This window comes from Micromys minutus (assembly GCF_963924665.1).
Source record: "Micromys minutus genome assembly, chromosome: X".
Taxonomy (NCBI): domain Eukaryota; kingdom Metazoa; phylum Chordata; class Mammalia; order Rodentia; family Muridae; genus Micromys; species Micromys minutus.
This window is the reverse complement of record NC_137970.1, coordinates 2,397,460-2,415,634: the sequence shown is the minus strand read 5'-3', so window position 1 is coordinate 2,415,634 and position 18,175 is coordinate 2,397,460. Positions and strand designations below refer to the sequence as shown.

General features: G+C 43.9%; 1 protein-coding gene across 1 annotated transcript; it reads right to left on the bottom strand.

Moving 5' to 3' along the window:
• Positions 1–14,856: 14,856 nt before the first annotated feature.
• Positions 14,857–15,519, bottom strand: LOC308416015 (E3 ubiquitin-protein ligase TRIM52-like; the record flags this gene model as incomplete). The annotated part of the gene is made up of 1 exon (XM_080911040.1): positions 14,857–15,519. One exon carries the CDS (start codon positions 15,517–15,519, stop codon positions 14,857–14,859), a length of 663 nt encoding a protein of 220 aa, XP_080767166.1.
• Positions 15,520–18,175: the final 2,656 nt, after the last annotated feature.

The window sequence follows — 18,175 nt, the reverse complement described above, 5'->3', positions numbered from 1 at the left end:
AGGCAGGCACTTCACCACTAAGTGGCATCACAAGCCCAGACATAATATTTTTGTTATGAGGATTTAAATCCAGTGAAGTGCGGCTGGATAACACCAAGTAGAATTTGAAGTGTCTTCTTGTGCAAGCCCAGCGCCTCCGTATTTGTGTTCAGCATCTCTTGCACACACAAAGTACTTCAGTGTCTGTCTCTCCGTTTTTCAGTTTTGTTTCCCCAGAAACCTGTGTAGGTGCAGGTACAGAGTTACAACTTACTGTCTAGTCATGTTTTCTTTCAAACAAGGTTTCATGTGGCCCACGCTGACCTGTGACTTGCTCTATGTCGAAGGAAGCCCCCCCCACCCCGTCTTCCCATCTTCTCCTCCTAAGTACTGAGTGCCACTGTCAGTCTGATGAGTAGTATATTGCCGTGGTGCTAGAGCTTTTCCAGGCTTCTCTTTCAAGTATAGTATCAAGTAAGACATGAAACAAGGTATCTGGCATGGCTCTTTCCATTAGCCTCCCAATAGGGCTGCACTGGGAAACTTAGTTCTTATGTTTTCTTCCTCATGTACCTTGCTCTGATCACTGCAGGCTGTCATTACAGGGATCTGTGTCATTTGAAGATGTGGCTGTGGATTTCACCCGACAGGAGTGGCACAGACTGGACCCTACCCAGAGGAGTATTCACAAGGATGTGATGCTGGAGACCTACAGTCACTTGGCATCTGTGGGTGAGAATGATTGTGTCTTCGAAAGCCCTGGGAGTATGTGGTGACCACCACTGCAGTTGAGCGATATTTTACTTTGAGACTTGAGGATTATAGCTGACTGATTTAGGGCTCTAGGAAGAACATATGTTCTCACAACCCCAAATGTAAGGTTTAAATGGGTCCTTTCCTTGTACAGCTCATGAAAGAAGCGCCTTTCTCCTCCCTCAGGTGTCCTAAAACTTAAACATCTTGGCCCGTGTCTGTATCATTTTCTATTAACAGGCCTGTGCGTAACCAAACCAGACATGATCTTCAAGTTGGAGCGGGGAGAAGAGCTGTGGCTGTTAGAAGAGGAATCCTCACGCCACGCTTACTCAGGTGAGTGAGCAAGAACCAGATAGACTGAATACATGGGGAGCCAGACCCCAGGAATTTAGGTCAAAAGGCATCCTTATGCAATTTTCTTCAGGAGTCTTTTTAGAGCCTTAGGCTCTTTCAAATGACCGGAGGTCTACATGTTTCAGAAAACTAAATTATCTACCCAAATATTATACTCTCACTTTAGTATTAGCATATTTTGATGTTTATGATGGTATCTGCTGCACTTAATAACCCCTGCATCATGTTAGAGAGGTGTTCTTTTGTTTTTTCATTGATGTGGATGCTCATGACATCAGAATCTGTTCATTTATTCCTTTAGTTACACACTAAAAGTTAACAGTGTCAAATATATGCTGCTCACATTCTAGGTAATGGAACCCAGCAGTAAATAGATATCTCTGTTCTCTTGGAGCCTGCAATCTAGTGAGGGAAGTAATCCAGAAACAAACAGATGTGAAGTGGTTTGGGTGGTAAAAAGAAAACCAAATCAAGAAAGACAGCAATTGATGTGCACTTTCAGGAACTATGTCCAGGGAAAGGTTTTTAAATGGGAGGGTCGACATTAGCGTGCAAACATCAGTGACGAGACAGAGCTGTATAGATTAGGTATAGACAGAGAACAGTGAACACTGATCTTTACCTGAGAAATTTATTCTGGGACTAGTGAAGAGGCCTGTGAATTACAAGGGGCCAAATTGTAGGTGGGCTTTTTTCTTTTTCCTTTTCTTTTTCTTTTGTTTTTCTGGAACAGGTCTCACTGTATAGCCCAAGTTGGCCTGAAACTCATGTCTCCTAATTACTGGAATTACCAGTGTGTATTGCTGTCTAGGTGCAAATTATAGAGTTATAAAGGCTATGTTAATTATTTTATAATATGAAAGGAGAAGCCATTTGGACATTTTCCATGAAAGAATGACTCGCTTTTTGTTTTTAAAGGACATGTGTCTTTGCTGTGTGGCAACAGTTCAATTGAGAGTAATGCCCTTGTGCTGGAGAACATTTTTCAGCATCAGAATATTCAAACTGTGAATCGAAATGTTGGTTATAATAGATGCGAGGAAGATGTCCATGGAAAAAATGGCTTTGTTCAACATCAAAGGATTCCTACCAGAGATAAAACCTTTGAATGTCATGAATGTGGAAAAGTGTACTGCCGGAAATCTAACCTTGTTGAGCACCTGCGAACCCACACTGGAGAGAGGCCCTATGGGTGTGGTGAGTGTGCAAAGACCTTCAGTGCAAGGTCTCACTTCCTTGCTCATCAGAAAACTCACACAGGAGAGAGGCCCTTTGAATGTCATGAATGTGGGAAATCTTTTGGCAGAAAGTCACAACTCAATCTACACTGCAGAACACACACAGGAGAGAGGCCCTACAAATGTATGGAATGTGGGAAAACCTTTTCTGAGAAGGCAACACTCACAATCCACCAGAGGACACACACTGGTGAGAGACCTTATAAATGCAACGAATGTGGTAAGACATTTCGTGTCAAGATATCCCTCACCCACCACCTCAGAACTCACACGGGGGAGAAACCCTATGAATGTGGGGACTGTGGGAAAAACTTTCGTGCCAAGAAATCCCTAAAACAGCATCAAAGGATTCACACAGGTGAGAAGCCCTATAAGTGTGGAGACTGTGGGAAATTCTTCCGAATCAAAATGACTCTGAGTAATCATCAGAGAACCCACACAGGGGAAAAGCCCTATCGCTGTGGTGAATGTGGGAAAGCTTTCAGAGTACACTCGTCTCTGGGAATCCATCAGAGAATCCATTCCGGAGAGAAGCCCTATGAATGTAATGAATGTGGAAATGCTTTCTATGTGAAAGCCCGGCTCACTGAACATCAGCGTATGCATTCAGGAGAGAAACCCTATGAGTGTAATGACTGTGGGAAGATCTTTAGCATGAAGAAATCCCTTCATCAACACAGAAGAACTCACACTGGTGAGAAGCCTTATGAATGTCGTGAGTGTGGGAATGCCTTTTATGTGAAAGTGCGCCTCATTGAGCATCAGAGAGTTCATACAGGAGAAAGGCCTTTTGAGTGTCAGGAATGTAGAAAGGGCTTCTGTCGGAAGGCCCACCTCACAGAACACCAGAGAACTCACTTGGGACCATCCTTGCTTTGTGCATTGGAGAAAGTTTCTCCTTGACAATGTGCTCACTCCACACTGGGTCAAGCCCCCAGGGGCATAGAATCAATCAGAACATGCAAAGCACATTTGCCACAGTATGACACTTAGACTGGTATAAAAGTGTGTGTGTTACTCTCTCTTTATGCCAGTATTCCATCTCATTATTTTTTACTGTTTTTGAGACAGTTTGTAGTCCAGGATGGCCTTAAACTTTTGCCTCATCTCCTGAGTGCTTTGATAAAGGGAGGCAGTTTGCCTGGCTGGTTTCACTTGTATTTCTTCATTTAGTGGTGAAGTTGAACACATTGTCTGATAATTAGCTACCTCGATATTTTTCTTATGTGTACTGACTGCTCGAATTCTTTACTGTTTATCTTTTACCTACTGATTTAAGTATTGTCACGTTCTGGTTCAAATGTTGCCGTTGGTGTCACTACTTTATGTGTAAGCATATAAAGCCATTCATCCATGCTATGGTATCTTTTCTCGGACTATAGCTGCTTCTTCAACTTTGTTAACTTTTTTCTTGTAGTGAACTTTTATGTTTCACATACTGTCTGTTTCAAGGTGATGATATTTATGTATACTTTCCTCAAAAGGTAAGATTGTTTTTAAACATTTTAAATTTGAATCTACTGTGAAATATTTTTGGTATAGTATGGAGCCTGCAATGTATAGTGCTATACTGTTAAATTTTCACAGAAATGGTGTCATACTGTAGGTAAAATCTTAGCAGTTGTTTTGTTTTCAAGTAACGTTACTTCCCTAAGATTTGTCCCTATTGGTAACTGTAGGCCTTGTGCTAGTTATTAAGCTATTGTGTTCTTACTGTAAGCCTACCCTTGGAGACTATGCTTTGTGATTCTTGAAACACTGCCTTGTCAGCTGCTTGCAGCTGGAATCTGGCTAATAAGAAACTAGATATAGCTGGGTGGTAGTGATGCAGACCTTTAATCCCAATCTGTGGGAGGCAGAGTCTGGTGGATCTCTAGTTCAAGGCCAGCTTGGTCTGCAGACCAAGTTTCAGGACAGCCAAGGCTACACAGCTAACGGAAAAAAAGATACTAGATATATGCTTTGGGTTAAAGATGAAGGGACTTAATCTTTTCTCATTCTCATGACTTTGTTTATCTAAATGGCTTCCCAGCATCACTTCTACACAGGAATAGAAGAGTCCTGTTGGCAGTTTCATTAGATGCCCAATCATGAAAGAATCAGCCTTGTGGTATTGCAACTTCTTGAGATAAGGATCAGCTGGTTGGTGTCACCTCCTTAAAGCTTTGAGCCCTAGTCACAACCCCTCCCATACCCTTCTAATTATGTTGTATTAAAGATGGGATATTCGTTATATGGCCTAGGGTAGCCTAGAGCTCATGAACTTCCTATGACTGTCTTTATTCCACATCTTGGTATCACAAGCATGTTCCTTTTTTTAAAAAATTAACATTTAAAAAGTATTTATTTACTTTATGTATATAAATACACTATAGCTGTCCTCAGACTCACCAGAATAGGGTGTCAGATCCCATTACAGATGGTTGTGAGCCACCATGTGGGTGCTGGGAATTGAACTCAGGACCTCTGGAAGAGCAGTCAGTGCTTGTAGCCTCTAAGCCATCTCTCCAGCTCAAGCATGTTCCTTTTACTTTTATGTTGGTAGTCGTTTGTGCCGCACCCAAAGAAGGCGCCGGCTTCCCGCCAATGATTCAGCAAACAGAGCAGTTGTCCAGCCCGAGGGACGCAGTGCGCATGTACCACGCACGTCACAGCCCGCTCTCGGGGCATGCTAATGATTTACTGGAGGGCGCACCAATCAGGTAGCGACACGAGTCTCCTGGGCATATATAAGCAGTGCATTTTTCTTCCATGTGGTCTTCTGCTCTAGAGTACTGTACAATAAAGGTTGTTCACAGAAGAATCCTGTTGTCACGCGTCGTTTTTGCTGGCAAGACGTTAGGCGCACAACACTTTTAAATAATTCTGATTTCATCCTTTGCTACTGATAAGGGATGCCAGGCAAGAAGAAAGAGAAAGAAAAGGTCCTCTGCAGTGTCTACTTTCCAGGCACCATTTCAGACATTAGAGCATGCTGGTTCCCTCTGTTAAAATGTCATGGTCACTGGTTAGTAATTGCCTAGTAGCTGAGGAATTTTAAAAAATCGTCTTTTGAGACAGGGTCTCAGTATGTAGCCCTGGCTTGTCTGAAACTCATGATATAGACCAGGCTTTACTTGAACTCATAGAGATTACCATAAAAATTCTCTAAGGTATTTGTCACTCATTTTCAAGCACTGGCTTTCCATGTGTATACACAGCATCAGTGAGCACTGGCCTTTCAACAGGCATAACAATCCATAATCTGCTTGTAATGAACTGCAAGGTTAAAGGCCTTCAAGATTACTGCCTTTCAAAGGTCTGTTAGTTGATCTTGGGCCAGAACGTTGCTACCAGGTTGACTACTAGTGGAGATTTGTCTCTGCAGCCTGTCTCAGTTCTGGAAACTGTGTTAGGCTTCCTATGTTTTTAGATATTTGGCCATTCTCAGATTTCTGATGGAGTTGAAGACTAATTTAGTTTTATAGCTTACCCAAGCTAATTAACTTTGAGAAAACATAGTCATTTAGATACATTTGAAGGTAAAGTTTCTTTTTAAGTAAACAGAAAGGGTGATGTGTGGGTTGATGTTGAAGTGATACATGACTGGACAGTGGAGAGGTATGTGGGAAAAAAGGGTGGAGGAGGGGAAAAGAGAGAGGAGGCAGAGATGGCAGAGGCAACATGGAAGCAGATGTATATGTTTCAGTGCATCTCTAACTTGATAAGGTTATTATAATTATTTCTAAGGGTTTCTATGGGTCTAATTTATCTCATATAGATGGACAGTTTATAACTTTGTCCATTGGCTGTAAGCTTATTGTGTAGAGGGTTTGTGGATTGAGAATTTAACATATAAACCTGTTTGGTAAGTTAATGGATAAGGAGTCATGTTTGTAACAGGTGGTGGAGGAGAGTGAGTGAAATCAACACGCTGGGGAGGCTGTAGGCCACCCGGGACAGAAGCAGCAGTGGTGGTGGAGTAAACTGTGCCTGAGTTCTTAGAGGCAGCATGTAGCACCAAGTTAGAGATCCCAGCAGTGCTATATGGCCCCTCAGAAGCTGGCACTAGTGCAGGTTTCCACTCTATAATATTTACCACAATAAGTTTTCTTACTTACATGAATATATATAGATATTTAAAAATAGAATGAAATGATGTGGTATGTGTGTGCAAAAACCATTTAAAAATTTGTGTGTGACTGGTTCTGCATCCATCCTCACAACACCCAGAGGAAACCAACCCATCATCCAGGTGCTCTAATATGCCCAGGGTCACAAGTGGGGAGGCCACAACAACTGCTACAATACCTGGAATAACTGGGTCCCCCAGGATCCAGAGATTCAGGGATCCCTGCCCAGCCAGTGGAGAGAGACCCTTCAGGTCTGAACTTGAGCCCTGAGCAGACCTTGGGCACTGGTTCTGCACCCAGCCCCATATAGTTGCTCACAAAACAGGCCTCAACAGATACAAGAAGATAGAAATACTCCCATGCACCCTATCATATCACCATAAGGCTGGTCTTTAATAACAACAAAAACAACAATAAAAAAACCCCAAAAACAACAAAAAGCCCACATACACATGGAAGCTCAACAACATTCTACTCAAGGACAACTTAGTGTAGGAAGAAATAAAGAGATTAAAGACTTTTTAGAATTTAATGAAAAGAAAGGCACAACAAACTTATGGGATGTAATGAAAGCAGTACTAAGAGGAAAACTCATAGCTCTGAGCGCCTCAAAAAAGAAACTGGAGAGAGCATACACTAGTAGAATGACAGCACACCTAGCCAATCCTGGGGACACCCATACCCCCCTGGAAATAGAAAAAACCAATTGAGGTAGAGAAAGGTAGAATTCCACTCCTCCCTGGAATTCCCCTAACAGGCTTTAAAAATTCCCTCAACATCTCCATTTGGTGGCTAGAGATCCCTGCATACTGGCAATTTCTGAAGAATCAATGTTTTTCATTGTTGCATATAATTTTAGTCTGGGGTATCATTCTTTGGTGAACCACAGACCTTTACAATTAATCAGAAGAAAGATTTGACAGATTAGGATATGCCAATGTTCAGAAGAGAGAGGAAAGGTAAACTACTTAAGAACAATGCAGAAAGAAGAGAAAGAAGGTAGTTTTTCCTACTGGAACAGTTGTTCAGACAGGTTGCAGAGAGAACAAGCTAGACACAGGTGAAGACAGAATGAGTCAGAGAATGAGAAAGGAGCCAGAAGATTAGAACAGATTGCCAGAGTTACTATGAGGCCAAGCAGAGAAATTCAGTCAGAAGCTGAAAGAGGCCAGACTGAAATCAGTCAGCCTGGAGGGGAGTTTGAGCCAGAAGAGCTGAATTGACTAGCCAACCAGAATTCAGAAAGAGCTAGAAAGTGGTGAGCTCACTCAGCAGTAAGTCTCAGAAGCTGAAAAGATTCTAGGCCTAGATTAGACTGTAGAGGCTAGAAGCTTCCAGGACTAGACCTAGGTTCACAGATTGAGGCAGCAAGCCTCCTAGACAATTACATCAGGAGAATAAAAGTTACATTTTACTCTGATTTTAATTACTAATATTAATTCTTAAAGCATACAATAGATGATCGTGTTTGTATAGGTTAAAGAGTGACTATAAAAAGGCTGTGTGGTGTGTGTGTGTGTGTGTGTGTGTGTGTGTGTTATAGAATGGCTATAGAACATTTAAAGAGCCTGCAGCAGAATCCACAGTGACTTTACTGGAGACAGCTAAGAGTTGACATGTATGCAAAGGGATTCACTACTGGTGATTAGAGACAATTACTAGGCAAACACAATGCCAAGCTGGAGCCTCTGGTTTCAGTGTCTGCAGGGTTGAGTCAAGCTATACAGGCTAGGTATAGGACTAGGTCTAGAAAAATGGACAGGTAAATGGTAATTCGAGTGAGCCATATTAGCAGTAGGGACCAAGGTTTGCAGAAACTCTAGTAGACACACTAGGTGGTCAGATTTTATAGGGCTCAGGTGAGAATGTATCTTTCATCAGACTGGTATGTTCAATAAGTCATTGGACTTGGTTTTTCTGTGTCATTTTCCTTTTCTTTTGCCATACAGCAGACTTAACTCAGGGCCTTGAGCATACTAGGTAAGCATTCCACCACTGAGTTACATCCCCAGCCTTCTGGTATGGTTTTAAGTGCACCTACATGTTCATACATTCCCACTTTAATAATAGATGGTGCCTTCTCATTCAGAGGAATAAGTGACTTATCAGGCTGTTCCTTATGGATGGTGCTAGACAGGTGGTGGTGTCTATATGCCAATTACTTGCAAATTCCTCTCACCTCTTTATTTCTATGCAAAATGAAGCCAAATGTTGCTTTTGTCCAATGGAATCACTTGGGGCAAGGCTTAGCCTAAAAGTCACAGCAAATAATGACTCAGGACAGGACACACAGCCTCACCGCCATAGTTCACCTTTTGATTGCTGAGGGCAGGAGATTGAATTTTGTATAAAATGTTAATATAGAGGTTGATGGCATCAATCTCAAGAAAAATAGTTTTGGCGTTTCGACATGTGTTTTCATACTTTTGGTTAATATACTTACTTGGTTGTTGGTTGTTTTTGGATTATCTCTGTGTCTACCTTCACTCCCCCTTTTGAGACAGGGTCTAACTATGTAGCCCTGGCTAGCCTGGAATTGGACCAGGCTTGCCTCGAAATCCCTTGCCTCTTGCCTCTCAAGTGCTGGGATTTAAATTATGAGCCACCACATATGGTCTGAATCATCTTTTGGATGTGTTGATATGGGTCTGACCCTGGTGTTAATTTTTGTGATTTTTAAAACTTTTCAGTATCAGTGTGATTGTAAGCATTTGACATTTATTTTGTGATCCTTTTGTACCCATTTCCATGCTCACAGGGCACTGCCATTTGTAATTGCTTCTAATATGTAAAGTTTTGGTTCATTTTTCAATTTTGGGTTGTCTAGATGCAAACACTACTGTTGTGTGTCCTGTATGTCACTGAAGATGAAGCACCTTGTTAAGGACCATGCCAATGCTCATAACCACCGAGTTACCTTTCTAGCCCCTGATTTGGTCCATTTTAGAGTTCTATGTTCATTTAAGGCTATTGTATTCCTACTCCATTCTACAGATGTACTACCTAACAAATATCTGTGTGTTGGGGAATGAATGCCACAAGATTTGTGGGAGGTTAGGGGAGTTAGGTCTCCCCTGCCACTGTGTGGGTTCCAGGGTTTGAACTCATATTGTTGGTTTGTCAGCAAACACCTTTATCTTTTGAGCCATATGGCTGGCTCCCCCACTTTTTTTTTTTTTTTTTTTTTTGAGAAAGGGTTTTCTGCTGCCCACGCTGGCCTCAAACTTGCTGAGGACAACCTTGAACTTCAGTTCTTTTTGCCTCTACCTCATACTTGATGGGATTACAGGCATGTACCACCACGCTCAGTTTTCATGTGGTTCTGGAGATCAAACCCAGGCCTTTGTGCCCACCAGGCTAGCACTCTAAGCTGCAACCCCATGCTACAGAGTAGAGATTTGATCTCCACAAGCTCCTAGGCTCATACTAGCCTCACCTTGCTGGTCATCCAATAGCCATGAGATAGGTCTTTGACTCTCAGAAGTCCCATTACAAATGTAGCACTGTCCCAGCACGGAGGATGCTCCCCACCTCACACCCTCCCACTGCCTATTAGGTTTGACATGTCAGCTGCCTCATATTTCTTAAAATATCTGTCTTGTGTTCCTCTTTTTTTTTTTTTTTTTTTTGTTTCTCAAGACAGGGTTTCTCTGTATAGCCCTGGCTGTCCTGGAACTCACTCTGTAGACCTGGCTGACCTTGAACACAGAGATCCACCTGCCTTGGCTTCCCGAGTGCCTGGTTAAAGGTGTGCACCACCAACCAGGTTTCACATTTTTATTCTCATGGTCCTATATTGGGATTGTGGTATCCCTGACTTGTGGGCTGGTTTATTTGTTTGTTTTTGTTTGGGAAACCTTTTGTTTTGTATTTTGGCTGTTCTTGCAATGACTGGTTGTTTTGTAGTCTTGCTCAGTATCTTTCAATTAAAATGACTGTAATGGCCTTGGAAAACTTTAAAAACGTGGTGTTTGTGTGTGGGGGGTAGCTGGGTGTGTGTGGGTGTAACATGAAAGCAGGAAGGGGACTGTTTGATAGAAGGGGACCAGACAAGGAAAAAGTTATGAGGGAAGGTGCTTAGGAAATACAATGGTAGTTATGTGTGAAAATGTCATAAAAACCAACATTTTATATCCTCTTTAAAGCAATAATAATAAAAATATCATAGTATCTTACTACAAATCATAAAGATGACAAATTAAATGGAAAAATACATTATATGTGAATGCCAAAATTGTATAATTATTTTAAAATATGAAAACATACATTATAAAATTATCTCAGGGTACATATGAACAAAATCGAAACAAATGATAGTCTCAACAAAGAAGGCATCAGCCAACATATAAAACACAAGAAATAAATTGACTTCAGAAAAAGAAAACAAGGTTAGAAGCCAGACCAACAACTAACTCAATGTAATGAACATGCATAAGTGTGGACAAAGGGGGAAAAGTGTGGACTGTGGGACACACTGTGACACACTATAGCTTTCATAGCAAGTTTTTATGGGGGTGGATTGCAAGGGCAAAGAGTGGGTACAAAGTGGCAGGGAGATGAGTTGTGATTGGGTTGCTGTCTTAGTCAGGGTTTCTATTCCTGCACAAGCATCCTGACCAAGAAGCAAGTTGGGAAGGAAAGGGTTTATTCAGCTTACACTTCCACATTGCTGTTCATCACCAAAGGAAGTCAGGACTGGAACTCAAGCAGGTCAGGAAGCAGGAGCTGATGCAGAGGCCATGGAGAGATGTCACTTACTGGCTTGCCTCCCCTGGCCTGCTCAGCCTGCTTTCTTATAGAACCCAGGTCTACCAGCCCAGGGATGGCTCCACCCACAATGGGCTGGGCCCTCCCCCCTTGATCACTAGTTGAGAAAAAGCCTTATATCAGGATCTCATGGAGGCATTTCCTCAACTGAGGCTCCTTTCTCTGTGATAACTCCAACTTGTGTCAAGTTGACACACAAAACCAGCCAGTACAGTTGCACAATGTGAAATTCACAAAAGAATAAAAAGTTAAAGACAAAAAAAGAAAATCAAGACTGGAGAGCAGTTAAGAGCACATACTCAGCAGATCCCAGCACCCATGTCAGCAGCAGCTCACAAAATGCCTCATGCTCCAAAGGGTTACGTTCCATTCTGGTCTCCATAGACACCTACATTCATTGTGCACACAAACAAGATAATAAAATAAATCCAAAAAAAAAAAAAAACCAAAAATCAAAAACCCCAAAGGCTGCAAGGCATCAAACACTGCCTGAAAGATGTCCCTTCTTGTCTCTTTCCTTGAGACACCTTAGTTCAGGTTCTGAGTTCCCTTTTCTTCCATCCTCTTTCCTTTCAGTCTCCTACGGCTTCCAGCCATCTCTTCCCTTCCCTCCTCCTCTTTCCTCCCCTTTCTCCTACCCTCCTTCCTTCTATGTCTTCACTGTCCTTTCCTATTTGTCTTGCATTCCAGCTTACTGCCTTCCATCCTACCTCCTTCACTGTAATCCCTTGGATGCTAACCTTGCCCGTTCTTGGTTTCCTTGGCCTCCCCATTCCCTTCCTGCCCAGTCCCCATCATTGCTCTCCACCCCACTCTCTCTTACATCATGCCTCCCTTCTATTTACTTATTTTGTTTTATACCTGTCTTAGGGTTTTACTGCTGTGAGCAGACACCCATAACCAAGTCAACTCTTATAAGGACATTTAATTGTGACTGGCTTACAGGTTCAGAGGTCCAGTCTAGTATCATCAAGGAAGGAGCATGGCAGCATGCAGGCAAGGCATGGTGCAGGAGGAGCTGAGAGTTCTATATTTTCATCTGAAGGCTGCTAGCAGAATGCTGGCTTCCAGGCAGCTAGGATAAGGGTCTTATAACTCACACCCACAGTAACACACCTGCTCTAACAAGGCCACACCTCCTCCAACAGGGCCACTCCTTCTAATAATGCCACTACCTGGGCCAAGCATTTACAAACCATCACAATACGCTTTCTGTATTTTCATGTCCTGTGTTCTTTCATTCTGTTAAGCCTTCCATTCATTTCAGTTATACCTCTTCTGCCCTGTCCCATCCCCTTTCCCTTCCTCCCTTGTTTATTTCCTTTTATATCTCTTTTCCCCACATCTCTTCCAATCCCAGCTCTTCCCCATAAACTGCATTTTCCTATTTTTCTCTTTCCTGTTTTCTTTCACTTTCTTCCCCCCATTTCCATCTTTTCCATCCTCTTTATCCCTTCTTGCTCATACTCAAGGTCACTTTATTTCACTGTTAACTCCCCTTTCCCCTTCCTTGCCTTTGATTCTCATTCCCTCCCTTATCCTCTTCTTTCTCTTGTCTTCCTTTCCTTTACATTCTTTCCCCTTCCTCCTTCCCTCATCCCTTCAACATCCTTTCCTTCCATCCACTTCCTTCCTTTGCTTTTATATCCTTCTCTTAATTTTTATCTACTTGTTTTTTTATTTCTATTTTCTTCCATCATACCATTAATCCTCTTCTCTGACCTCCATTTCTAACTTTCTCTTTTCTTCCTCTCTCCTTTCCTTTGCTTCACTTTCCCAAAGCTCCGTTCTCTCTCTTCATTTTCTACCCCATCTCTTTCCCTGCACTACTCTCCTTCCTCTCCACGTCTCAGTGCTTTCCTTGTGTGCTTTCACATTTTTTCCTGCACATTTCTATCACATTTTCCCTTGTCCACAGTTCTGCCAAGGTCCTCGACTCCATCTTCTACTAATGTTCTATCCCTTCTCTTCTCCTGACTTTTCCACCCTTTCCCACCCTTTACTTCCCTTCCTGTCCTTTTCTTTCTCTCCCTTAACAGACCTACTTTAATTTTGTAGCATTTCCTTCCTTCTTGTTTCTAATCCTTCTGGTTTTCCCTTTCATTCATTTTAGTTTGTCTTTTTACCCCTTGTCCTAAATAGTTTTCTTAAAAATAAGCTAGTTATTCTGGAAGACGTTACCCCAATCAAGAAAATACCCAACCTGGTTGGCCTGTGGGCCAGTCTTTGGGACATTTTTTGATTGTTCTTGATTTGTTTTGTTTTGTTTTTTCACCATGAAACTTAAATTTGTCTTTACTGAATACTGTATAAAATACAATAAAACTTTTTAACAAGGCATTAATAGTTTCCTTCGAATTAAACAAAGGGGAAAATAAGAACAGAAACAAAAATGTAAGAAAATTGAAAAATGCAATGAATATCTGCATTTACAGTTGCACACAAATTTCTCTCTAAGTTTCTAATCAAAACAATCAGACTCATTTAAATTCCACAAAGTCTTCTTGAACCTATTCAGTAAAAACTAGACAAGGTGAAACACATTTATCCTCTTAAAGCTACCACATATTTTTAACTTGTAAGAAACACACTACATAAAGTATTTCTGAACATTCTAGGTTTTCTTGAAATAGCACTGATGAAGGGGGACTACACAGGAAAGGGAGGCTCTAAAGAGAAGGAGGACAAAATTGGGCACTTTGTATAAGAATCTGCTAACATATACTATATATGCTGATTTGGGCAAGTTTTGCTTTAAACACTTCACAAGAAAAATTTGCTTATTATTATTTGCTTATTGACATTTTCAGGGCCAGTGCATTTCAGTGTTAAAATCTGGCTTAAAGTTTTAATTTTTCAAGGTTTCATATTTTCAGCTTCAATTTTTCTTTGGTTCCCTAATGTTGGAATAGTTGTCCAAATGCTGAATGCAGCTCTCTTTAATGACTAAGAACTTTGGATCTAACAAAAGCATTGAAAGAGCTCCACAACTTCAAAAGCAAACTTGAATTAAGTAAACATACTCTTTCTTAGCTTATGACCACAGAAAACCTGACGATTTCCAAAACAATCCACAAAAATAGCAGTGTACCTTGACAACTTTTCAACTTTTGCTAAAAATCTAAGTATAGCATTACTATAAAAACTACTGACATAGACTCCTATGAAGTATGTTCCCAAATCAGCTAATAACAACCTCAGAAATCTTTTAAGTAGTCAAATACCAGGTTCATGAAAACATTCAGTTCTAATAACCCAATTTTGAAACTAAGCAGTTTTCTTCATTCCCATAAGTAAATTCTCAGCTAATAGCAACAAAGTACTAATATTTCCTAAAACTGAGGTCTGATAGTCATTAATTCAAAATACATTGGAAAGCAGAGGATAAAACACACTAGGCAAACAAGCATTCTGCTACCAAGCTACATACCAACTACTACTCTATTTCTGGGGTAGCACTGAGACTGCAAAGTACTACTGGTTTCTCACGTTTTTGCTCCTCTTTTTCTTTAAGTACTTCATTCAATGGCATCACATTGTTACTTTTGTGGTGCCACGAATCTAGACACACCATACAGATGGGCTTTTTTTTCTACCTCAATGAAAAGCTCCAGAGTTTCCTCATATTTGGAGCACATGCTTTGCTAATTTCATGGAGTATGGCAAAGCTGGCGAATTATATGGACCATGTTGGCCAGCTGCAAATTGGGTCGAAAACTGCGACTTGGAAAAGTCCTTCGGCATTGTGGGCAGCTGAAGACCCGTGGTGTATGACGAGGTGGAGGACGTACTTGGACATCTGGATACAGCTGCCGACGCACAGGTGGATGTGGGGGACCACGGCGAAAGACTGGACGATTGCGATAGCGGCCATAGCGATGGTATGGGTGGCCATCATGGGGGTGTTCATCTCTTTCTTGTTCTGAAAAAACCCTAATTCTCAGGTCATGTACCATTCCGTGTACCCTGTTCCAGTATTCATCGTCCTCATCATCATCCCACACAGAGTCGGCATCATCCTGATGCCTTCTATGGCCATGACCATCAGAGCGTCTAGTACGTGGCCGATGCTGAAACATCTCCTGTTCTGTGTCCCTATGAAGCAAAACGTCTCTAACGACGTGGTCCCCATTAGCAGGCTGTTCCCGGTCCTGTTTATCTTCCTTGCTCCACAGCCGAGTCACACACCCTCGACAGAAGTTGTGCCCACAGCCAATGGACACAGGCTCCTTAAAGTAATCCAGACAGATGGCACATACTGCTTCTTCCCGAAGTGACTGCATAGGGCTGGGAGGCCTTGTAGGGGCGGCCATCTTAGAGCACACAGGTTCTCAGAAACTGAGAGGCCCTCGCTGCCCTGCCAAGAAGAACAAAGCACGAAGTCACAAGTGGAAGGTCTTGCCTATACCACCCAAGAGCACAACAGTGGTAGGACTCCCTTCCCTGCCAAGGGGTGCACAGCCAAGGGGCACAAAGGCGGCAGGCCTCGCTGCCAAATTACAGGGTGTTAGGGACTAAGGCCTCGCTGCCAAGCCGAGGGGTGCTAAGGTCTCAAGGCCTCACTGACAGCATCCCAAACGCGGTAGGCCTCACCGCGCCCAGGGTCCCACACGCAGTAGGCCTTACTGCCCGCACCCCAAACACGGTAGGCCTCACTGCCCGCATCCCAAATGTGGTAGGCCTCACCTCGCCCAGGGTCCCAATCGCGGTAGGCCTCACCGCGCCCAGGGTCCCAAACGCGGTAGGCCTCACCGAGCCCAAGGTCCAAAACTCGGTAGGCCTCACCATGCTCAGGGTCCCACACACGGTAGGCCTCACCGTGCCCAGGGTCCCAATCGCGGTAGGCCTCACCGCGCCCAGGGTCCCAAATGCGGTAGGCCTCACCATGCTCAGGGTCCCACACACGGTAGGATTCACCGCGCCCAGGGTCCCAATCGCGGTAGGATTCACCGCGCCCAGGGTCCCAAACGCGGTAGGATTCACCGCGCCCAGGGTCCCACACGTGGCAGGCCTCACCGCGCCCAGGGTCCCAAATGCGGTAGGCCTCACCATGCTCAGGGTCCCAAATGCGGTAGGCCTCACCGCGCCCAGGGTCCCACACAAGGTAGGATTCACCGCGCCCAGGGTCCCAATCGCGGTAGGCCTCACCGCGCCCAGGGTCCCACACAAGGTAGGATTCACCGCGCCCAGGGTCCCAATCGCGGTAGGCCTCACCGCGCCCAGGGTCCCAATCGCGGTAGGATTCACCGCGCCCAGGGTCCCAATCGCGGTAGGATTCACCGCGCCCAGGGTCCCAATCGCGGTAGGCCTCACCGCGCCCAGGGTCCCACACAAGGTAGGATTCACCGCGCCCAGGGTCCCAATCGCGGTAGGATTCACCGCGCCCAGGGTCCCAATCGCGGTAGGCCTCACCGCGCCCAGGGTCCCACACAAGGTAGGATTCACCGCGCCCAGGGTCCCAATCGCGGTAGGATTCACCGCGCCCAGGGTCCCAATCGCGGTAGGCCTCACCGCGCCCAGGGTCCCAATCGCGGTAGGATTCACCGCGCCCAGGGTCCCAATCGCGGTAGGCCTCACCGCGCCCAGGGTCCCAATCGCGGTAGGATTCACCGCGCCCAGGGTCCCAATCGCGGTAGGCCTCACCGCGCCCAGGGTCCCAATCGCGGTAGGATTCACCGCGCCCAGGGTCCCAATCGCGGTAGGATTCACCGCGCCCAGGGTCCCAAACGCGGTAGGCCTCACAGCCCAACCAAGGAGCACAAAAAAACGGTAGGCCTCACTGCCCGGCTGAGGGATGCTGAGAACCAAGCCTCTTGGCTGCCTAGCAGAGAGACGCTAAGAACTAAGGAGACACACGAGGTTTCTCGGACCAGCTACAACCTGCTGCCACTGCCCTCAGCACGGCTTTCCTGGATCCGCTCCGGGAGACCAACTCACAGCAGCCGTCTCTCAGGAAGACGCTGGCGCCGAACCACGAAGCTAACTGGAGCCTCGGAGAAACGCGGCTTCCGGGAACCAGCAGCTACAGCTGCCGCCTGCCTCTCGCGCACGCGCACGCACACACGCACGCACGCATGCGCGTGGCTGCTTCTCATAAAGCGCCTTGATTTGTTATTGATGTGAGAGGGCCCAGCCACTGTGGATGGTGCCGCTCCTGGCAGGTGGGTCCTGCATTGTATAAGAAAGTAGGTTGAGAAAGCTATGAGGACAAAGCCAGAAAACTGTTCCTTCATGACTTCTACATTGATTCTTGCTTTCAGGTTCCTGTTTTGAGTTCTTTCCTTGACATTTTTGGATGATGAACTGTGGAAGAGGAAGCTGTGTATTACTGTTTTGTTTGTCTCATAATCCTTAAATACTTTACATTACAAATAATACATTTTGTCAACTCTATGTCATGATTTTTCCTTTGTGGCTGTTGCTTTGGGGTTTCTGTGGTACATTTGCTTAGGGATTTGTAGGAGTTAATTTGATAGGATTTTAGCATCCCTTTAATATGTGCAGTATTGTGTAATAATAAACCAAGGGATGATAGACCAAAGCTGAGAGTCATGAAAAAAATTTACAAGGCATGCCTTACACAACAGGCTCATCAGTCTGTCTGAAAAGCCTAGTATTGAGCCCATCCAAACATCCACTTTTATTGTTCCCTGTCTCATATATGATCAAACAGTATTTGCTGGTTCTATTATATGTATTAACAGATAATTTATAATTTGATTATTTCTTCTAAACTTGTTACCAGAGTTCAGAGTTATTAGATTTGCTGAACTGTCCCATAAGAGGAGAATTTCCCTAAGCAGCAGGATTTACCACAAGTCATGTAAAATAGAGAGATTTGGTTACCAGTGAGACATGATAAGATAGCACAGTGCTGCTGACCAGCCTGTTACCTTCTCAGGAACCCTGCTTCACTGATGTCACTTTCCTTCTTGAAAAATTCTAGGCCAGGTGGTGATGGCACACAAC